General features: G+C 39.7%; 2 protein-coding genes across 2 annotated transcripts in view; one reads left to right on the forward strand and one right to left on the reverse strand.

Annotated features, from left to right (window-relative positions):
• The first annotated feature begins 2,389 nt into the window (after positions 1-2,389).
• Positions 2,390-2,905, forward strand: LOC129717258 (uncharacterized). The gene has a single exon (XM_055667118.1). The coding sequence runs from the start codon at positions 2,390-2,392 to the stop codon at positions 2,903-2,905; it is 516 nt and encodes a 171-aa protein (XP_055523093.1).
• Positions 2,906-3,683: 778 nt separating this feature from the next.
• Positions 3,684-24,461, reverse strand: part of LOC129734079 (uncharacterized) — a 114,453-nt gene continuing 93,675 nt past the window's right edge. The window contains exons 5-6 of the mRNA XM_055695798.1: positions 13,606-16,109; positions 3,684-6,258 (exon numbers count right to left, since the gene is read on the reverse strand). Coding sequence (XP_055551773.1) covers positions 4,712-6,258; positions 13,606-16,109 — 4,051 coding nt within the window. The 3' untranslated portion in view covers positions 3,684-4,711. The remainder of the gene's footprint in view (positions 6,259-13,605; positions 16,110-24,461) is intronic.

The raw sequence follows: 24,461 nt of genomic DNA on the forward strand, positions 1-24,461 counted from the left end.
TTGGTAGTTTTTGAATATTTATCCAAATCACATAAAGCCGCTTGCTGTCTTAACCGAACCTTAAACATTATAAATACGAAGCTTGAAGAAAAACCAAATATAGCGAAACACACTGTGTTACCATGTAGTGAGCAAACTTTTCGCCGGATTTTTGCTTCATATAGCGTAGACGGCGACGCTCGAGAATGTCCTGTTTAACTGGTTGAAAATAGTTGTCTAGAGCTACAATGGCTACGTCGTAATATTTCTTCTCAGTAGCCACCAACGGAAATTTACTTCCATCTGGAGAGATAGTGAAAATTTTATCGAGCTGAGGTCCACCCAAATACAGAAGTTTGGCTCTTTTCTTGTATTGACCCGTAATGTCGTTTGCGTCAAAGTATCTTTCCAACCCACTTTTCCAGTCATACCATTCATGGTGCAGTCTCGACTTCGCAATATCTTCGCACCTGAATTGTGGAATCGGCCTAGTATCACTCATCTGAAAGAACAAAAACCAAAAATCACTTAGATTGCATCAACTTCACCCAGCATAAAAATCAAAATCGACCCACACGATTTTGATTTACTCGCACAGCTTTGATCGACCCACACGATCTTAATCGACCCTCACGATCTCGATCGACCCTCACGATCGCGATCGACCCTCACGATCTTGATTGGCACTCACGATTCAGACTGACCCTTACAATCTTATTTGATCGACCCTCACGATCTAGATTTACCCTTACAACTTATTATTTAATTTAAGCGACCCTCACGCTCTAGATTGACCTATACAATCTTATTTGACCCAAACAATCTCGATCGATCCTCACGATCTGAGCGGAACAATAAACCGTTCACCAGAAACAATATTTCAAATTATGTGACCAGCTTTGAAAACAAATATTAACAATCTAACAGAGGTTGTTAGAACCGTTTGTTTGCGTATATTGCACGATGGATTCAAAATTTACCAAACATGAACCATAAGCTAGTACAATACCAAATTATCTATCGCTTGTACCGATTTCACGAACTTAAAACACAGAAAAGAATAAATAATCGTATTTCGTATTTCTTTCGTGTTTGGTGTTCGAATACACCTACTTTCGTTTTCCATCGATTCCGTTTTTTTTTTAACGTCCCTACTTTCACTACCCTCCATTTTCTCATGGCAAAAGCGAACCGTAACCCTGACATTTTCATTAAATTTTCTGAGTTATTTCACGAAAAAATCATATTGCATTACGTACCTCGTTCTCTCTCGTCGCCAAATTGTAGAGTTGAAGGGTTTACTTCAGTTCTTCTAATAAAAATCACAGTATTTATTCAATTTTCTATAGCGCTTTATTCGCGTGCTTTGCACCAATCTTGTCTCCTCTTCTTCTCCTCCCTCGTTCCCGTTTTCATTGCAGTGCACCCAGACCCTACACTGACCAGCAGCAAGGGTTGAGGTGCAGCGATCGGGAGTGCGTATTTCCAGGAAAGTACTCTGATTTCGCATGTTTTAGTTCGACTGCTGTCCAGAATTTTCGAACAGTTTGGCCATGTCGACTCTGATAATAATGCTATTATTGGCAATTGCTATGGAGATCCAATGAATTACACTGAGGCACTGAAGCGGGCGGACCATCATCATTGTACTAAGGCGATGCAGGAAGAAATTCGTGCACTAGAAGAGAACGAGACATGGGTCCTGATTGATCTACCACGTGGACGGAAAGCGATCCGCAACGAATGGGTTTCAAGACCAAACGAGGTGTTGATGGTAAAGTCGAAAGATACAAGGCGCGACTATTCATAAAAGAATGTTCCCAGCGAGCTGGCATCGACTACAATGAAGTATATTCCCCGGTGGTACGGTACTTCACAGTTCGTTTTTTGATGGCGATGGCAGTTCAGTATGATCTCGACATCGAACAACTTGATGCAGTTACAGCATTCCTGCAAGGAAAATTGAAGGACGAGGACATATATATGGAACAATCTGAAGGCTAAGTCGGAGATTCTATGAAGGTTTGCAAGTTGCAAAGCGCCTTGTACGGACTGAAAAAATCTAGTAGGGTATGGAATACCCAACTAGATGATGCTCACAAAGAATTCGGCCTGATTCGTTCCAGTATGGATCCATGCTTATATCATAGAAGATGAAAAGATGTTTTTCGTGACAATCTATGTAGACGATTTTCTTCTATTTACCAACGATGCAGAACTCAAAAGAAGGTTAAAATCGTATTTAAATTCCCGATTCAAAATAAAGAATCTTGGAGAGGCAAAGTATAGTCTCGGATTGCAGATAACTCGTGATAGAGAAAACGGTAAGCTTTTCCTCGACCAACAAAATTATATCCAAGACGTTCTCAAGAGATTTCATATGGAAAATTCCAAACCTGTTGCAACTCCTATGGACCCCGGAATAAAAATTGATGAGTCAATGTGTCCCACGACCCCGGAAGAAATAGAGGAAATGAAAAACGTCCCGTTCAGAGGCTGTTGGATCATTACTGTAAGACCAGACATAGCGTTTGCTGTCAACTTGGTGAGTCAATTCTCAGCGAATCCTGGAAAACGACATTGGGAGGCAGTTAAGCGTATTATGCGTTATCTACGTGGCACATGTTGTGCAAGGCTGTCGTACACGAGGGATAACGATTCACAGCTGACAGGGTATACAGATGCGGATTGGGGAGGAGATGCTGATACGCGGAAGTCAACCACTGGGTACCTATTCAAGAAGATGGGAGAAGCCTTTTCGTGGAGGGTGAAACGGCAGTCCTGCGGGGCTCTATCATCCTGTGAAGCGGAATTCATCGCGCTGTCCCGAACCACTCAAAAGGCGCTTTGGTGGAAGCAACTGCTTCAACAAATCAATGATGAGCAGTTCATACCAAACTATTGTGATAATCAATCCGCAAAGTAGTACGAATTGTGATAATAAATTTCTACGATTTGCACTTGTTCGATTGTAAGATTTTTTGTATGGCAATTTAAAAAATCGGGCGAATTCCACCGATCGATCTGAAAAAGTTACACAATTGTTATAGGACCCAGCCAGGATTTGACTTAGGCGGGTCAAGTCATTCAAAATTTCATAAGTCTAACCAAAATTGGTCCCGTAAATGGGGTGGCTTTGATCACGTTTTTGAATATACCTTGAATATTTTTAGAATGTATGGAATACATAATTGTTTGATATTTCTAAAATGAGTACCGACATGCATTGCGCAGAATCCAGATCCTACTCCAATGTTTAATGTTGTCTGCTATTTTGAAGTATGCTCTAAACTTTTTACAACGATCGTCCCGTTTCATGTAATTATTTGATTGCGGAGTCTTGTTCCTAGAAAATCAAAAGATCGAGTTTAGACAACAGAATGTGTTGTAGAGATGGTCGGGCTCGGGCTTACGAATCTTAAAGATGTCGGGTACGGGTCGGGTTCCCTAAACTTTTCTAATATAGATCACCTAGGATTGTAAAAAACGAATTATTCTATTTATAAGCTTACGTGCCACTTCAAGAATTTCATGTGAGTTTCCGAAACATTTGAATGTGATCAACCAATCAAATAAAATTTATCATTATTATTCTGGCGCGTAAAAAACTTTTATGGCGAAATGTTTCTTTTTGTTCTATTTTACGGTTGATGGTGATGACATTTTCGATGAAGGCTGCTTGAGAAAAGAAGGATCTACACCAGTACTGTCAACAAATCGTTTTTGTTTATTTCCAATTAAATATATAGAATAAATTAAGCTTAAACTGGTTCCAAATACGGTTGAAAACGATGAGAAAACAATTTGGATATAAATAATATAAATGGATTGATTTGCACCGAACTAGCGAAGAATTGGTATTTGTTTCTAGCATGTTACTACAGGGAGAGTGTATTTCTTGTTTGGACGTTGTTTGATTGCTTAAGTATGCTTTAGGTGAATTTGACCATATGGTTCTGAACTTTACCAGGACAGAGAGCCGACATAGGTACTTAAAATGGTTTGCATTTACACAGCTAACGATAATAATCTGGCTCTAGTTTGACAATCTGGCAACGCGTGTATGTAGAAATATTGTTCCAGTTTTTATACTCATATGTTTTATTATAGTGCAGCAATATCTGTATTGTATAAAATATAAAAATTAGCATTTCTTCGTGATAAATACTCACTGTTTACTGTCTTTTATATCCTTTGTGTAAAGAAGCACAATAAATAAGTTATAAATAATTAACCAACCAACATGAAAGAACTGTCTAATTTGTATAAAGGCATCAAGATTCGTCAGTACTTCCTTGAAAATGCGCTTTCGTACATGTTGAAAAATTAAAAATTTTCTTCGATATTTTTTGATTTTTATGACGATACGACAGAGCTTCCTTATATGAAATGCAGTTTGTTGCAGAAACCGAAGCTACCACAAATAAAGGCAGGATAGCAACTTGCTTGCTTTTCATATGCTTCTCATTTTAAAACAACAATTGATGAATATGTTTTACTTTCTTTTTCACTAGCAATTATCGATAATTAACCTAAAGTGGCAGAGACTCGCGTTGTAAGTATGAAGCATCAGTCCGAAATAAGCCTCTTTTATGCACACCGACTTCTGTATTGCCTTGATATACTGAAATCTTTTTCGATCAATATTTTCAAAATAGTTTCGGTAAAGTTTCTATGTTTGGCATGTACCCATTACTTGTTGGGTATAAATATATGCAATACGCGTAAATGTTTAGAGAGCAGTTTCCAAGGATGGAGCACTTGATTTAGGAGAATCTCGATTATGGTCGTCTTTCGCTTCCGGTTCGTTGTGATTGATCTCGTTGAACTTCGGTGGGCTCGAAACAAAAGCGCTCATCCCAGTGTAGTGACCATCTTTAAAAGTGGCCGACCTGATATGACTGTTATTGCTCAAGAATTGTGCTCTCTGGGCCTGCAGCTGAGCTCGCGTCGTAGCCGGTGAGCTGAGCTTCTGAACGATGGGAGCGATCTCCCCTTTCATGAAATTGTTTTCATCCTCTTGCAGAAATATGTTATCTCTGATGTTGGAAACTTTCTCCTCAATCACGTTCCGGTACTCAACCGATTCAACCGGTGAAGTTACTTCGGTTACACTGTTCGAAGGAGTACTATTGCGGCTCTGCGATTGTGACCGGCTAACGGACGTCGAATTGTTAGGACTAGAATTATCCTCTTCGCTGTTCGCTTCTGGAATAGTAGTGGACATTACCTCGCTTCGCATGTTGCTGCATCGCCATCCTCCACGAGAAGACAGTTTGGACGTATTTCCAAGCTTGGATGGCGAACTAGTGCCGAAGTTGCCTTGCCGAATCATGCGACGTGTTGCAAAAGTTTTGGGAGACCCGGAAAGATCCAAAATATTTAGGTTGTTGTTGATGGGTGTTTTGGCAACTGGGACAGCAGGTTTAGGTACAATGTTGTTTGATTTGGACTTTTTGAGCAACTCAACGGCAGAGATTTTATTTGTGGGCGCTATGCTAGATTTAGATCCATGAGCGAGAAGTAATTTTTTGAAATCCATTAGACTCGTTTTCGGAGTGCCCAGCCGATCCGAACAGGTCTGTGGGATGTCCGTACTGTTAGATGCCCAACTATGTCGTCCGCGAGGTGTTTGAGCTTCCAATACGTTCTTGGGTGTTGAGCGACCGGAGCTTACCGGAGAATTTCCATGTGAGCGCACACCAACCTGCTGCAGCCGTAGCTTGTACCGCAGTTCCTCGGAAAGTGTTGCCCGTGTCGGAGATAAAGAAATCTCGTTTGGTTTGGACGGCGTTGACGTTTTGAAGGTAGCCGAATTGCGAGGATCGATTGGTGAAATCTTTAAACTACTGTCGGGTTCATCACCAAGACTTGCGGCGTTATGTTTGGCGATTGGTGAGAAGTAAGCGGCGAAGCCTGTTGGTGTTGTTTTCAGATTGTTAGATTTTATCTTGTTTGGAGTGGAATATAGTTCTTCTATAGGTCTGTTGTTCGGTTGCGTGAGCTTCACATCATCCCGCGCGACCGCAGGAACTGCCGGTACCGGCCTGCGCCTTGTCTGCAGTGTCCAGTACATATCATTACCGCGCTGGAACGAGCTATTGACCGTGTTGCCAGGCCCTGCATAAGCGTAATTTGAACGAGCGTTTGGTGCAATTGAAACACCGCCTGTTGCAGGTTCCATTAACTTTTGCATCAAGGGACGCCTGGGAAGCGTGTAAGTATGTGGTTGAGAACCGTACACGTTGGAATACTCCTCACGGGGTGAATGTAGATAATCTGTTAGAGAAAGAGGGGAAATGTCGTTTAGTTGAATTAGCAGACATGCCTACTTCCAGTCTAGTGCGCAAATGATGGATGAGAATAGTTGATGAGTTGTGGATTGCGAGAAGCATGTCCCAAAGGGCAACGACTACGAAAGTTTTGGTTATCTTCAGATACATAAAAACCATAATACTTACCTTTTTTCCTCTAACTGATACTCAACTGATACAAAAAAATTCTGTCACTCGTCTAGATGAATAATATTCATCTAGTTGTTTCTGAAAATGTTTAGTTTACTTGCTCAATTTTGGCTGTAGTACTGAATAAAAAAGGATAAAAGCCAGTTCAATGTGAGATGACAATAACATGTGGCCTTTTACAATATAAGTTCCAATTGTTTCCATATTTTGGATATTTTTCGGATATATTAGGCATTTGATCTATCCTAAAGTTGGAAGAATGGTAATATTCAGCTGCTTTGTGATTATTGTAGCGCCTCTTGTAGTCGTTATAAGTAACCAATGACAGCGTTTTGATCCAAAGGATTGTTGATTCAGAAGTGAAAAAATAAAATTTGACATCAAAAAATCTTCAAGCTAAAGTTTAAACCCGACGTGGACCAGGAACTCAGGTTGATGGACGAAGAAACTTTCATAAAGATATACTTTGAACAAATCTCGGGTTACAATTTTTACCTAGCTCAACACACAGACCAACAAACGTAACACTGAAATAGTCAGCTTATAAGAGATAGAGAGAAGACATAGAACTCACCGTTATAGGAATAGTCACACCAAAACGAATAACGGCAATGCAAAATTATACAGCTCGCCCGTAGTGTGTCTGTAAATATGTATATAGAGTGGCAACACTGTCAAAATTGGAATTAGAACTATCTGTCAGAGTCATTCCAATTGAGCAAACAACCTGTTAAACTCGTGCGGGGAAATGAGAAAGGATGTTCAGTGTTACCAGCGTTACTTTGGATGAAACGGCGCCACTCTAATTATATATAGGCACTCTACTCGTCCGTTTTGATGATGACAGTTGCCTTAACGGTGAGTGTCTTGGCGTCTCTCTGGTGTATAGGCTGACTGCACTGAAACCTAGCTCATTAACCATTAAAAAAAACGACCATTCCAAATTTCTAATCGAATAACAGTCATCGTGCGATCAAACCGTTCGGAGCGCTGTCATGCAATCTCACACATATTTTGTAGTTTCCAATTTGACACATGCACGTACGCTGGCGCTGATGTCGAAATACAAGACGCAGCGCGTACACGGCAGCAGATGGTGCTAATGTTACTATCGTAAAGTACTGATATCATCCGAACGATGATTTCATTGAAAAGTTGTTCGATGTATAATGTCTGTTAGTCTGTGCTAAACACCGTGCTCCGATTAAGTACAAATTTTACTTTACAGACGAGTTCGCTCGCAAGTTGATGATTTATCTAGGCATTTGTAGTTTTTGTTTGAGAAAAACGAAGGTTTTCATTACTAACGTCTATGTGAACCGACAGGTTTGCAAGAAGACGTGTAGCGGTTTCATCCGAATTAAAAAAAGTCCGGATTTTGCCCCTTAAAAAACAACAGATAAAGTTGAAAACTCCACTTCCCGAGATTCGGAAGAGTAAAAGGTCAAACTTTTTCCATACATTCCATTAACACTCTGAGGAGTATATCCATAGACAAAGATCAAAAACAAATGATTCATACTGTTCAAGGTCGGGTTCGCAAATGGTTATGCAATTTTGCTTAACATTGCTCAGAAGTGTATACAGTTTCGAAAACGTCTGAAATTTTGACTAGATTTACCTAGACTAGGAAATATTTTGCGGGATCCTGGGATTAAAATAAAAAATTCCCGGGAACTGGGAATCCCGGAAAATTTAAATTTGCTGTGAAATTCCATCCTGGTACGTCTCGGGTAGGACGCTTTAGTCCTTACCTTCTACTGGAATCCATGGACCTTTGAGTGATCTGATTGCATCATGTGACGTAGTGCGGTAACAAATATTCTAAAATTTCAAGTTTCAGCTGTTTTCTCGTTTTGACCATTGCGATAATTTTGAGTTTAATTTCCTCTGCTCAAAATGGTTTGATCTGTTTTGATAAAGTTGAAAAACCTTTTTTAGTGGTTTAGAGATAAGTTCCGAATTATTGTACCACAATTTACAACGCTCAAAAGCGCTTCAATGATTGAAAATCATTTTCTGACTTTCTTTTAGAAGCGGTCTACAGCGATCTTCAGTTAGAATGGTTTCATATGGTTTTAAGCCGATTTTGGAATCTTTTTTATACTTTTTTCTGTTCATTTGAAGCATATATTAGAGATTTCAACCTCAATTAAATTTCGGTTTTTTCTAGTATCTTTCGAGACGTTTTTTTATTTCCTTATTAATTTTTCAGATTGTCCGTTGGAAACCATTTCATTTGTAGCAGTTTTTTACCTTTTCTGAACTCAAAAAGCATTGATAGAAATCAGTCTTCGTTAACTTTTACATTTTTTACCACCAGCGCATGGTAAACAAGTAAAGTTTAATTGAATTTCCATGTTTTTTTGCACATCAAGAAAAAAATTAACCTCTTCAAATTTTGACAAAAATTACCTCCGTGAAGGGAAATTGACAGTGGAGTGAAATTGAGAATAGGACAAGTAAAATGAGAATGCTTCCCAGCTCAAATATTTCTAAGTCCCAGAAAGTTGAATTTTCCGTTATTTCAAATAACACCAGATCTTGACATTTTCTGCATTTCTAAGATATTCGGCATCAAAAAAACATTTTTTTTCGGTATCGAAAAATTTCATGAACTAGCGTACATTTTTTTCATCGGTACAAAAATTGAAACTTTGACCGCTTTGAGACAAGAATCGAATTCTGATTCATTTCATTACTGAGAAATAAATCCAATATTTACCATAAGATCACAAATTAATTAATTTTCCTGACTTATCCCTTTTTCGATACTAGCATCGATACCAACGGGGTCGCGGTATCGAGTATTTTGGCATCGATACTCACCGCGAGAGTCGAGTACCGGTATCAATTCGCGGCTACGAAGGTGCTGATATTTGTTTGGTTTTTGCATGAGAAAAAGAAGGAGGGAAATATTTTTGCTTTTGTCATCACACACATTTTGACAATTGCATATGAAAGTTCGCCTAGGTGCGAACAGCCTTTAAAATCTCTTTCAACTTCGTAGTCGCGAGTACTTTCTAAATGATGATTTGAAAAAAATGGCAGGTCTGATACCGATACTATCGGAACATCGATAATCGATACTTCTTCAGCCGATACTCCGATACTTGGTATCGCAGTTCATTGAAGTATCGCGATACCAAAGTATCGATACCTTCGTCAGTATCGCCCATGCCTAAATGAAATAATTCCACGCGAAACGTCGCTTATTCTGTTCTCACTTCAGTGATATGACACTCATAATAACCCAAATTTCACGGCAGATGTCACTTTGCGACGTTTTTCTCACTTACGTGAGTCCCATAATAGACGGTGAATTCAGAGTGAAGTGATTCCCGTAATAAGCACCAACATATATGGGATTTATTTTCCAGTTACAAGGCGAATCTTTTCCTTGAAAAGAATCGACTCTCTGGGACTTACAAATTTTTGAACTGCGGCCAATGGAACGTAAGAGAAAAATGGACCTTCGAATTTCGTTCAGCGGTAGGGTTCAAAAGTTTCCTCTTATCAAAAAATGTCCTCATACAAAATTTCAGCTCAATTGACTTTCCGGGACTTAGGAATTTTTGAGCTGGAAAATTCCGTCATCTCACTTGTCCTATTCTCATTTTCACTTCACTGTCAGTCTCACTTCACGGAGCTAATTCTTATCACCTCACTTTAGGTGGAATCGGGAATAGGTCTCATGTCTCAAAAAGTGAAGAGAGCGTGAAAGTGAAACATGTTTCACCGTGAAGTGACTGCCGTAATAAGTACCACTGATGAAATTTTCGATACCGAAAAATAAATTTTTTTGATGTCAAATGTCTTAGAAATGCAGAAATCGTCGAGATCTGGGTTATCTAAAAAACGAAAAGAAACGACTTTCTGGGACTTGAATGGGAATTTTCGAGCTGGGAACCATTCTCATTTCACTTGTCCTATTCTCAATTTTGCTTCACTGGCAATCTCACTTCACGGAGGTAATTTTTGTCACCTCACTTGAGGTGGAATCGAAGTGAGCGTGAGAGTGAAATATATTTCACAGTGAAGTGACTCCCGTAAGAAGCACCTCTATTATAAAGTTAAGAAATGAATTTAAGTTTTTTGGAGTGTTTTTTTTTTTATATTTTCATACTATTATAAGCATTCCAAAGTGATTTTGTGCTTTATTCTGATGAAATTATTTGTTGTTTTTTTGGTTATCTGTTTTTTGTTTTTCCGACTTCATAAATTTAACGCTTTTTGTTCGATTCGGGATTAATTTTTCATTCTTTCTCAATTTTTATTGATTCATTTCTCAGGTGCAAAGAAACACTTTCTAGCGATCAGAGTATGGGCATTTTTATATGATTTATTGTTATTGAAATCCAAGATGGAGGACGATTGGACGCAATAATATCCTTACAATGTTCATGTTGTTTGACGACGAAAGCATTTGAGCATATGATTGACGACCTTCGTCACCTGTTGACTTACTGCGTACTTACGTGAATGTACATTTTTTGTAACTTCTGCATATCATGGCTGACACAATACAAAAAATTCCATCTGCATTGGAAGTACAGTTTGTGTTTCTATCGTTAACCAGATGCGAAATGTGTTGTGCAAAAGTATGTGCGGAAATCGCAGAGCTCTGAGCATAAAGTTTTCTTCAAAATGAGTTACACGTTAGTTAAGTTTTGCATGTTGTTGCGCGTCGAAAAAAATGTCCACGATTTTCGTGCATACCAGCATTACTGACACAAATGAACAAATGAACAAAACCAATGCGTAAAGAATTTAGTAAGAAAACAAAGCGACATTTTAGTAAACATATATAGCCAACATTTATTGCAATTCAAATCGTTAGCACACACGCACACAGAGACAGAAAATGAAAGTACAAATAAAACAACACACTTTTTTGTTAGGTAAAAGCAACTCATTAGTATATTTATCCGTTTTTTTGTATACTGTTGTGGAGAACGTGTTAGTATAAGTTCGTGTACTATAACGGTTTTGAACATGTTTTCTTTATGTTTTCACTTTGTGTTAGTAATGCTTAGTGCTATAGGTGCTTAATGTTTACATAAACGTGTAATCATTGTGTATGAGTTTTGTACATCGTTTCGCTTAGTTAGTTGAACAAAAATGATCCACAATTTTGTGTGTTTCAGTTTATGCATGATAAAATATTAGAAAAGCGGTTTAGATTGTTATATACACATCAGTTTACAAACTCAGATTTATGCAATATTTGTTACGCTTAGTAAGAGAACTCGATGTAGGTACAGGTGCAATTGTGCAAATAGAATTCAACAACTGAGATGCAAATTGTGGGAAAAGAATCTATTACTGTGCACTGTGGGAATATATCAGAGTAGTGTCAACTACCGAAAAGTTCTAGTTCACTGTACCTATTGTACTTTGCAGTCTATACAAGTGCCCGTAATTTGTACTAATAAACAGTATACGCAAATATTCTACTGAAAACTCATTCAATAAATCGTGCAGCCGAATGCAAATGAAGGATTGTTCTGCACGTTCAACACGAAAATATACCAAGCAATTCAGTGCAGGAAACTCACATGGTCTTAAAGTAGGTAGTCAGGTACTAAATTGTCGCATATAGTCGATCATATGAATTTAAATTTTTTGTCTCAATATCTTAGGAATGGATCACGTACAAAATTAACATGAATTTGGTAAAGTCCTATGATGTTTATCTTGATATTTTGCAAAAAGATACTGATCTAATAACCTCAATGTATTAGTCTCAGTTTGATTTGCCAATAACGTCTATAATTCTCACTCAGTTTGTCTACATTTTGATTTGGGTCTGCATAAAAAATGTTTTTATCTTAAGAAATGTGACACGACGTATTTTTGGCACAGTTTTGGCTGACGAGGCGAGTGAAATGTTGTTTTCTGGAACGCGATCTTGGCTGGTGACAGCTGAGCTACTCGTCCAAATTCAGCCGCCTCGCCATCTGCAATATCAAAATTGGTCAATTGGTTTTTTGTAATAGGGGCCAAAGTTTCAATTTTTCTGAAATCAATTTGAGCAAGATGAAAATTGATACTTTCAGCTCTCAATGCTTTTTTTTGCTCTCAAGCATTGGACCATTTCGAGCCTTTTCCTTCGAACAAATTCTTTATGTAAAAATAGACATCGTAAGAAATGGGTTGAAGTTGCATGTAGTCGTGCGTCATAAAATATATTTCGTTATACAAACGGTGGTATACTTTTATCGTACTGAATTGTATCGATCAGGTAACTGTGTAGAAATTCGAAATGTGTTCCTTTCGGTCTCCCTTTTTTCCTAAAGTAATACTGTGGAGTGAGCGATTTTTTTTTTGATACTTAGACAATATCAATCGCGCGTGGAACGAATTAAATCAAGTTTCTAACTCTGTTCAAAGAGCATCTACCAAATGTCGGTCGAGTTATCATGTGACGTTGCACTGAAGCTCAAAACTCTAGCTCTGTGCTGGAAGCCGTCGCTCGGAACTGTCAGTTTGCTGGGCGTGAGTGGAAATGAGAAACCGCTGCCACAGTTGGTTGGCGTCGTTGGCATTAGATCGCGCAAAACCGACTCCAACTCGTCGCCATCGTCGTTCGACAGTTCCTTGCTTTCGAGCTCCACCAGGCTACTGTCCGTAAGCGAACAAGTTTGATTGGAGCCTAGTTTGTGAAGCCCAAATACTTCATCGGACAGGTTCAGTAATCGCTCGAATGAACGAGCGATTGATTTACTGTCCTCGTCCAGGTCCAGATCGCTAATTTCTTCGTAACCATCGTCTTTATCGCTGCTAGAATCCTGCGACTGAGATAACTTATCAGTCGTAGAATTAAACCCGTTTTTTACGGCCGATAGGAATGGCGCAGCACATTTATTTACGTCCGATTCTGTGGAACCGTATGAGTGCGCGTCAGTATCGATTTTAAGCGAATTTGCAGTTCTATAGCTATCCCTACGTTTAACAGTGGCGTTGCTGATATTTAGGTCAATGTCCTCATTACGTCTGTGGAGATGAGAATCGTGCACGCTGCGAGTGGTAGAATTTTTCGTCTTGAACGAGAACGGTGAGCCTTGTAACGGGCGGCGTGAGGAGGGAAAAATTACGTTTCTAGCTTTTGGTGAAGTACCTATTGCGCTAGATACGTTCACTTTCGGAAATTTAGGCTTACCTGTGTGCTGTTGGAGGGCTGCTAGCGGTTCCGGGTAGTTTATCGGATGGGGCGGTCTTGCAGGCGGCGAGTTAGTTGTTTCCTGCACATTCACGTATGCACCTTTTAGAACTCCGGATGACATGATGTGTGACGTTGTTGGGAATGATTTTTCTGCTTCCTGTGTAACACCGTTGCTCGGTAAAATGGTAACAACGGGGGCCATACGCGAAGCGGCCGGATGGTTGCCGCTACTATTGTTGCTGTTATTGTTTACAAATGCTTTCGTTTTCAGCGTAGATTGCGATATCACTGGTTTAACTACAATCGATTTTCTGTTTGTGAGGCCACCACTTAGCAGAGGAGATGCAACCACATTTTTGACAATATTTGCGGACACAGAATTTGGTACTGTTTCGTTCGCCGTGGCTGGCGTGGGAATGTTTGCTGTGGATGTGCCAGCGACGGATGGTGTATTTACATCTTTGACGAATGGACCCGGCGCGAAGGTCGTGTGCGCACCTTTTCTCCTCTTCAAACTATCCGAACTGTAGATGACCTTACCGTGCGCATCCAGTTTCACGCGTGCACCCCTCTTCGTAGCGCTGTCGGGCGTTTCCCCTTGATGCGCGACCCCTTCTGTTTTGCTAGCAGCATTCGTTTTTCCGCTTCCGCTAGAGGTGCTTTGCCCTTCTGTCGAGAGAATTTTACTCTCGCAGCGTATGTTGCATGGCAGTTCATTCAACGATACGTACTCGGTTTCCTCGTTCAGATTTCCCGAGAGAACGGTAGCTAAATTGCGTTTCACCACATCGTTCGAATAGTAAACACCAGCGTGCGGATTTTTCTTACTACTTTTTACGTCGGCGATTCGCACGTACTCTCCGGTGACGTCGTAAATTAGGTCATTGTTTACGTTTTCCGCTATGGCGCTATCCTTGCTGGGTGATTTTTTCAACACCCCCCTCAGTTTACCGAACATACTGTTCAGCGGGAGAAGACTGTTTTTCCTAAAGCTAGTGGAATCTTTTTTGGAATCGAACGATTCGCTCTGTGATGCATCGGTTACCTTTTCTTTTCGTCTTTTCAGCGAGCCATTTTCATCGTCACTGTTCGTGGGCGTGATTATGCACATCGACGGTATTCGACTGGTATTGATGGTTGTCTTTTCGCGAATTCTCTCGATACGGTCAACGCACTCCAGATCGGATGATTCCGAATATTCGAATTCCGAACAACTTCTGATGCGTTGGGTTGGGCTAGAATTGGCGTTCGAATCGATGGGAGAGGAGCTTGTGTTGTTACCACTATCTGGCGACTCAATTCGATTCTTTTTGTTCTCCTCCTCTTGGTGAATCAAGGCAGCAACTTCCTTTTGTAGCAAGTGACCATTTCTTTTAATGGTGCCGGTTCTTTCCAACGTGCTTCCGACGGTGCTGCTTGAATAGCTTCTTTCCAGTGTTCCGTTACTGGCGGAGCTGTTACTGCGATTGAGTTTCGTCAATGAACTTTTCCGTTCTGGCACCGCCGGTCCGATGATGGAATTGCGTTGGCCATCTGCCAATACAGTACAAATCGTTCCCGCTGAGCTAGTTGTGGTGGATGTTGACCCTTTCCCAAACAATTCATATTCGTTTTCCGGTGATATAACCGTTTGATTGCCAGAGCTTTCGAAAGAAGTTGTACTCGACAGTGCAGTCGTTGAATGCAGCGGAGTGGCCGGTTCTTCTTCTTTCAATGTCTTCAAACCAGAATCTACATGAAAGGATGTATAGTAACCTTCGGTATCGCACGAATACACGGAGCTTGTTTCTCCCCCTTCGTCGTGATAATCGTACATTTGTAGATCAGGTGTTGCTGTACCTTCGCTTGTGACGCTACTAGAGGCAGAAGTATTAAGGAATCGACGCCGGCTGATGATTGAGCTTGGGGGACCACTGGAAATAGTGTGATGATTGTGATTCAACGATGTACTAGAGGCACTTGATTTTGGCTGAGTAGTGGTAGTTATTTCGCTACCAATCGACGTTCGTCCCGATTCGGAGCTTGCACTCCAATTACCGCTAGACGAGTGTGGTTCGTCTTTGTTGCCAAGCGCGGTGCGCCGTTGGCGGCGAATCGATGACGATTCGCGTAATTTCACCGGATTGATCGACGCGGGCATGCTGCCACTGGCTCCGGTCGTGCTGGAAACCACAGTAATACTTCGTTCCGACGAAGAATAGGAAGGCTTTCGTTCGTGCGAAAGTTTTACATCCTTGTCGGACGCTTTACGTTTGCTGTTTCTGGTTGTATCAGAGATATTGAAGTCATCAATGTCCTGAACTTTATCCTTTGCGTCGCGGTTGATCATTCGTAGCCGGTTCCGACCCCACTGCTTGAGGGAGTTGAAATGTGACGATTTTATGGTGTGTTTGGAGGTGTTGTCTGCTGAGGGAGATGTGGATTCTTTCTTGAGTATGTCGCTTGATTTGCTACGAGGCACCAGGTTAGTACAGATAGTAGAGGAGATAGTGGCTTCATCCCTGTGGGAGAGAGAGATTAAAAGGGTGGCAGTGATTAGCAAATGACCCCAGTATTACGATAGTTTGCTAGCGTTGGATGTTTGTGTGCATTAGACTAAAAACAAAATAACGAATCGTTGGATAGTTGAGTTTAAAAAAAAATATAGAAAGTTCTGTTAAGATTTTAATTTTATTCTTTGCTAGGGTGCTTTTTTCCAAATGGTTCGTACATTGTCATTAACAATTTTGCTCATCATACTCGCTGCCATTAGTGTACTCGATTTTTACCTTGTATTTATATATATTTTGCAATTAAGTTCAGTAAAATAAGATAATTGGTATCCTCTTAAACAAAAAAAAAAAAACAGTCCATTCGAAATTGCGATTTTTATTTGTATCGATTTAAATTAGCACGTCTGCGGGGCAGCGAATCACTAAAGAAATATAAGAGGTCATATACCTTCATAGTTTCCAAAAAATCGAATTTTTGTTATTGCATTATCTTGAAGTACAACATCTTGAGAACATTTTCACAAATTTTTATGAAGATCTGAGCAATAAGGAGAAAGTTTGAGCGATTTGCAGCGCGCCTCGCTCGGCCGTATAGGCTGAACTTGAAACTTTATACGCGTTTATCTCGGAATGGTGTTTCTCAAAAAATGACTTTGCCGTGATCCTGATTGCGGGAAAACTACTGAACCGATTTCCTTAATCTTTTTTTTAATTTTCGTTATTAAATTCGCCGGTCCTTGAACGATCGCTTTTTGAAACATACAGTTACATTTTGCCGTAAAAAAAATTTCAACGTAATTTTTAGCGCTCAAAACGTGCATTTTTTGGAAAAAACGTTCCCGTTGGCACTGAAAACAAAATACTCATAAAAGTGATCGTTCAAGGACACGACACACTTCTAAACTAATGAAATAATATGAGTTTTTTTTATTTCAGTTGACCCGCTGAGTCTCCATCAGAATCATTGCAAGCCTCTGCAAAAAAGCGTTCTGGGGAAACGGTCATTACTCCAATAATAATTGGTATATCTTAAAATCAAACGTATTTTTTCGTTGTTGATAAACTGTACTTTCAGAAAAATACCACTTTGATGCAATAAAAATGGTGCTATGTACTTAAAAATAAATTCAAACTTCCCTCATTTTTGCGACAAAAAAGGTACATAACCCCTTAACATTTAATGTAATCATGAATATTCAATGTCGGGAATTTTTTTGTTAAATTTTGTTATTTGTTTCCAATTTTGATTGCACCATATAATATATACATGTAAAATAACATGATATATGATTTTTAATAGCTTACAACATTGCAGTTTTTCACCACCAACAAATTCTGCAATCTGCAATCCGTGCTTTTTACGCAAACGTCAGCCTAATTTGATAAATAATGGAACAAATACTCTATCAATAGTTCACAAAAAAATAAAAATAGTAGGAGGGTGGTATTCAAGACACGACCGCATGACGTTGACTACCGTATTCTTATATTCCATTGAACCAAATAGTAGAAGCGAATTGCAACGCTTCTTTTACAAAACTTCTGTAACAAAATTTCGAGGCACCAAAAGGTACCAGTTGCCGATTATTCTCGTTTACTGGTTAGTCCGTCCAGAATTCCAGCCATTTTAGTATTTTGCAGTAGCCATTTATTACTAACAGCCACCAGCATAACGGGTGAAACCGGCACGAGATGACCGGTACTATTTTGTCTTTCCTCCTTTCAGCTGCTAACACCTAGCGCTGTAGTGAAATTAACATCAACACAAACATGCATTTTTGCAAGGTTTTTTCCGCTAATTGTAAAACATAAAATTCAACTAACCGCTTCTATTATAAAACTGCGAGGCACCAAAAGGTGCCAGTTGCCGATTTCTTGTTTTCTGGTTTCCGTCCAGAATTCCAGCCATTTTAGTATTTTGCAGTAGCCACCAGCATTACGGGTGAAGCCGGCACGAGATGACCGGTACTATTTTGTTTTTCCTCCTTTTAGCTGCTAACACCGAGCGTCCGTATGTATCCGGTACGGTTTAATAATGAAACTGATGGGGTGAAATGTTCGAACGATACGTTTTATACCAAGGCTTCGTCAGATAATTAGAAAGAAGGCGGGGCTACATAGATGATGAAATGGTAGAGACAAATGTTTCTTGAAAGCTGCGCCGGCCGCTGTCGTAATATTAACACCAACACAAACATGCATTTTTGCAAGGTTTTTTCCGCTAGCAGCAGCATTTGGTAAAACAGAAAATTCAATTAGCCGCTTCTGTACCAAAATTTCGAGGCACCAAAAGGTGCCAGTTGCCGATTATAGTTTCCTGGTTAGTCCGTCCAGAATTCCAGCCATTTGAGTGTCTTGCAGTAGCCATTTACTACTAAAGCCACCAGCATTTCGGGTGAAACCGGCACGAGATGACCGGTACTCTTTTGTATTTCCTCCTTTCAGCTGCTATCACCTAGCGTCCGCATGTCACTGGTGCGGTTTTGGAATCAGAATGATGGGGCGCCGGCCGCTGTCGTAAAATTAACACCAACAAAAAGATGCATATTTGCAAGGTTTTTCCGTTAGCAGCAGCATAAACATCGGAAACAGAAAGTGACAACAACAATAACAACAAAGTCAGATCGATTGCATCCGTTAGTGTCGACTGTGCTTGGGAAGAGAGGTAGTGATTGGCTGCGCGGTATGATTTAGACAATCGATATTAATTACCAATTTTTCAATAGTGTATCTCAAACAATAGTTTGTTTTTGTTACATAATTTTAACCGTAAAAGAATTTCTGGTCGATTGATGCCAAAACCTCGAAAACCTGATTATAGATGACTGCAAAATAAGCGCTCAAAACCTGACCACTTTTCTCTGGTTTTCCCTGGTTGAATTACTTGATTTTCAAATTCAGGGGCCCAACTTCGATATAGACGTTAGTCAACGTCAAAAAAAAATGAAAAAATTGCATCGTGACAGTAGACTGGGGGCTAATACCATGGAATGGGGTGAAATTGGTTACTTTTTATAGTATTTTGCAAATAAACCGCTTCATATTGATTTTTTTCCGAAACAGTATTTTTTTTAAATGAGCGTGTGTCAAACCGCTACGGTTAAGAATGAAAATTCTATCGTTTACTTTATGAAATAAATCCAAAACTTCTCCAAAATCCTATGGCATTCATTGTAGAGAAATTGATCACCCATGAGAGTCATGCATTGGATTAGATATGTGCTATAGTCCGTTATGTACATTGAAGATGACAATTATTGAACTAATTTTTTAACTAAAAATCACAACAACATTGGAAACGCAAATAACGATACAGTGAAATTCCGATTTTATCACGGTCAAAAAAACATCCTCCCGTGAATCCAACGATACTATGGACTTGGTGAAATGATAAAAATAAGTATTTATCGTTAGATTCCACTGCTATGTAACAAAAAATACTAACCTCCATTATTTCGTCGAATCCAAAGTTTCGCTAGATTTACCGGAAAGTGTTTTTTTGACCATGATCAAATCGAAATTCCACTGTATTACAGATTAAAATCGATTCATTTTGAAACAAGCGATGAAATTTACTAATTTTGCTCTCTTGGCTGATCGTTCGATCGATTTGAGAATGGTTTGTTGCAGAAATCTAAAAACTAGTTCTAGAATTAAAATTTTTATAACTCCCTGGTAAAGTATTACAGTAATGGAACGGTACAATAATTGTTAAAAGTTATCCAGCTGTTATTCAAGGTGTAAATTGAATCTTCATTCGCTATATATGAAACACTCCCGAAAATTTCGCTTTCTGTTAGGCAAATAATATCTTCATCAAAGAAAAAGAAGATAGCACAGAAAAGCTGAAACAAATGATTTAGGGTTTTTTCTCTTTACGCTAAAAATTGCTCAACAAATGTTGTTTAGAGAACGCTGCGAAAACCGAACGATTCGTTGGCGATTCTATACGTCGTGAATAGATGTGATGAAGCTTCTGTGATGACTTCGGCTCTGTTTGTTCGCTGTGAGCATGGGCGCCGACTTCATTGAATTATTGGAGTGGCCAAAACGGCTTCGAAAAAATCTGATTTTTCTAATTCTAGAAATATATTGCTTAAAATTTTCGCGTGCGATACGTCTTGACCAGGGATGTTACGGATGTGATTTTTCAAATATCTGCAGATGCGGATGCGGATGCGGATATGTTATTACAAAGCAGATGTAGATGCGGAGGTCAATTTTCATGCGGATGTTCCGCAGTCGTAATGCAGATGCGCGGATGCAGATATCCGTAACATCCCTAGTTTTGACGTTAGGTAATTGGAATGGCAGTTTTGGTAGTAACTATCATAAACCAGAATTATGTAATATGGCGTGAGGGTTGTGAAGTTTAAAAATAACATATAAAACTATCAGGAAAACAAAAAAAAGGCCAATTTTCTGAAATTATTGAGAGGGCAAAATGACACGTTGCCCCTCGGGAAAAATATTGAGGGGGCAAAAAGTGCCTTGCCCTCCTGAAGTTGGCGCCTATGGTTGTGAGCGATGGTGCTCTAATGATACACAGGAATGAGACTGTGTGCGGGTAGTTTTCCGGTGCTTCAAAACTTGTTTAGTGTCGATCGAATCGCTTCGCGAATATTCAATTGCTTCAAAATAAAGATTTGTATCCAAATGCTTTGCGTAGAAGTGCTTAAGTCTCAAATCACAAAGTGAACAAATCACTATAGATTGGATGCAAACATGAGGATGAAAGCATCAAGCTTGTATCCACATTCATTGCATGCAATTCTCAAAATCAAAATCACTTCAGTGAAGGCATTACATTCATATAGGAGTATTAATGCTTTTACCATGCTTTGATTTAATTCGGGAATGACAAAGAAGTTGGAATGTAGTGAGGCGATAATCAGTAGCCTTGCTTCTTTTAAATTTTACTCAGTTTCCAAAGTTTAATGTGATTCATTCAAATTCAGATTACCTCAAGTAAATTGAGTACGTGCCGCTAGTTCGATAAAATTTGATTGGGTTTCGACGTAAGAGAAAATTCCCAAACATGTATCAAATTATCCTGAATCAAATTGATGCATGACTTTCAAATAATGAAAAATGCATATAACAAACACATAATAACAAACACCAGATTTTAGGTTTTATTATTTCTTTACTATACTTTTTATCGACTGTTAGTTTACTCAGAGGAGTATCTTTCGGCTTCGCAGTCTCTTATTGATTAGGAAAAACGAATAAAACGACGCACTGTTGGAAGAACTAGGCAATATTGCTAAAAGCAAAGTCAAATCAACGCAGACCATCGTTCCACAACTGTTAATTAAAAACTAGTGTTGACAGTGTGTGATTGCCCCAGGACTCAAAAAAGCAAAGACTTTTATAACCCTATCGTGAAAGCGACACACAATGGTAGTCCTCTGAACAAAAGTCGGAATAAACTCAAGGCTTTTCAAAATGACAAACACATGTCATTCACATTATGACAATTTTGATCTTAAGTCAGAAAATAATAAAAATGAAAAATTTCTCACCTGAACTACCGATTCTTATGATCAGATTTCTTTTTTGGCTCCTATCTTATTCGAAATTTGTATACATGTTTATCAAAAAATTTTTTACGTTTGGTCCTTGGGGTACCCCTTTTTGAATTAGGGTTTTCTAGATAGATAGATCTTTCAAAGAAAATACATATGTTAAAGTTACGAAAGTTTTTTGTTTTCAAAAACATCCCACGAAAACTACGGTCAATTTTCGAAAGGCTGTTGACTATCCGATCGTGCCGAACTGTTCAACAAAATTCTACGGTACACATAAGAAGAAATCGTTCGTTAAGTTGCATCGTAAACAGCTCTCGTTCTGCGTCGCGCAATTTTTTACGAATATCTGTTAGTAAAACCAACTGTTTGGTACTTATAGCTTGTGTTTTTGATTCGGTAATCGTTTTATAACTGGGACATCACAAAACCACTCGACTGTGCGTCTGCATTCGGTAACAAAGTGATAATTTTGTTGGTTCCCAGTGTTTGGTTCGGAATAAACAATCTACGCATCTGCTTTTGGTGGCTTCCTTCGTCAATTTTTTGGACAACCTACTGTTCGTGTGTAGCGAAATATTCCGCAAAGCGCAATGAAAAAAAAAACAATGCGGCGAATGCCAGCACGAAATAAATGATCTCGAGCCCTTGCGTTGTGGCTTTTGTGAAGCCTTTCTCCATATCAGCCAGAACTGTTGCGGTATAAATTCCCGCGGCTTGAAAGAAGCCTTCACACAGGAAAAATTGCTTCTTATATGTTCATCGTGCAGAGAAAAAATGAACGGCCGCAGTATTCGTTCGTACATTGCTGGTATTCAATCGATCTCGCCTAAGCCATCCGTGCCGTCTAATATGACTGACCTACAGGCACAAGTACATCAGCTATCTAGTGCTGTTGAGGCGCTTAGCTATAAAATTGACACTCTTACAAGTACACCATCCCAGCCCGTATGGCCAACAACTAATACGCCGGTATGGCCAAAAAGGAATATGAAACGAAGACGGATTGATGATAAACCAGATTCGCTAGCAACCTCTGGCTGCGGCACGAACAATGTCGATTTGAGCGATCTATCTGTGCCTAGCATTGTGCAAAACGTAAAAAAGTTCTGGCTGTATCTGTCTGGTTTGAACCCTCTCATCACGGATGCTGATGTTCAAAAAATTGTATCCCGCTGTTTGAGTGTGCCAGAACCAATGGATGTGATACGTTTAGTACCCAAAGGAAAAGATGTTACTGGTTTGTCTTTCGTATCCTACAAGGTTGGACTGAGTCCGGAATTGGAAGGTAAAGCATTGGATGCATCATCTTGGCCTGCCGGACTGCTGTTTCGACAATTCGTTGATCAACCAAAAAACTGGGAACGACAACCTGCTTATCGCAACCCGAAAGCGCAATAACAACAATCACAACAATAAATTTTTCATCTGTTGCCGTTTTGGATTCGGGACACCCTATATCAAGCATTATGGAAGCCCCTGACCCCTCCGTCACAGTCGCGCTCCCTGCTGACATCCGCCATCGCCATCGTCCCGGTCCTGTGTTCGGAGATGGGAACGGGGTCTTCCAACTTGCTAAGTCAGGCAAGTATTATCATCATTATGAACGTCCGATGCCTGATTTCTCTTCACGTTCCAGCATGCCGGCTCAGGTAAAACACAGCGATAACGATACTAGAATCTACTACCAAAACGTCCGCGGTCTGAGAACGAAAACCACCGATCTACTGCTAGCGGCTTTGACGTCATAATAATAACTGAGACTGGTTTAGACGAATGCATCACAACGCAACAGCTATTCGGTTCGGCATACCATGTTTTTCGTTGCGATCGTAGCGCTATCAACAGCCTAAAATCCCGATTTGGCGGTGTTTTAATCGCTGTTGCGCAGCAACACGTTTGCCGTGTCGTAGAAACCACACATGGGCGCTATTTAGAACAAGTAAGTGTCTACTCTACAATCAAAGATCGGAAATTATTTATGAATGTGATTTACATTCATTTATGAATGTGTGATCAATGACCACGTTGCCTCTATGAATGAGCTTTGTGAGAAATGTTCGCCGAATGATATCATTCTTTTATGTGGCGATTATAACCAACCACGCATGCGGTGGTGTTCGTTCGATAACATTATTAGTTGTAATTGTTCTAACTTACCGCCATCCAGTAGCGCTTTGTTGGACGGTATGGACTATTTGTGCTTGAGCCAAAGAAATCTGGTGCCAAACCCGCTTGATCGTATTCTCGATCTTGTTTTTTGTTTACCTAGCTGTGAGATCGAAGTAACCGATTGCCCGGCACCGCTGCTACCCGTAGACGCTCATCACCTGCCTCTCGAAATTTATTTACCAGTGCAGCATGCATTGTACAACGAAACGATCGAACTACAAGGGGAGCGTCATTTGAATTTTCGCAGAATGGACTTTGTGGCATTCTCTGAGTACCTGGCTGCCGTTGACTGGGAGACGGTTTTTGACAGTAACAATGTTGACGATATGGCTGATAAATTTTGTTTCATTTTGAATGATTGGCTTTCTCGTAACGTTCCAAAAACTCAACCGCCAATTTCACCTGCATGGAGAAGTCCTCGTTTACGGTCACTGAAACGAGTGCGTAATGCCCTTCAACGTAAATTTCGTCGTCTACGAACACCTGATAACAAAATTAAATTTCAGTCAGCCAGTAACGCATATCGTTCATTAAATGCCACTTTATACAAATCATATGTAATGCGCGTACAATTTAAACTGAGAGCAAATCGTAGTGGTTTCTGGCGTTTTGTTAATTCAAAGAGGAAAAATGCTGCTATTCCAAAAAATGTTTATTTAGA

The sequence above is a fragment of the Wyeomyia smithii genome, chromosome 1, assembly GCF_029784165.1.
Source record: "Wyeomyia smithii strain HCP4-BCI-WySm-NY-G18 chromosome 1, ASM2978416v1, whole genome shotgun sequence".
NCBI classification, from domain to species: domain Eukaryota; kingdom Metazoa; phylum Arthropoda; class Insecta; order Diptera; family Culicidae; genus Wyeomyia; species Wyeomyia smithii.

Excerpts from the sequence above, each read along its gene's own strand:
- LOC129717258 (XM_055667118.1), top strand. The coding sequence starts at position 2,390 with ATGGACCCCGGAATAAAAATTGATGAGTCAATGTGTCCCACGACCCCG.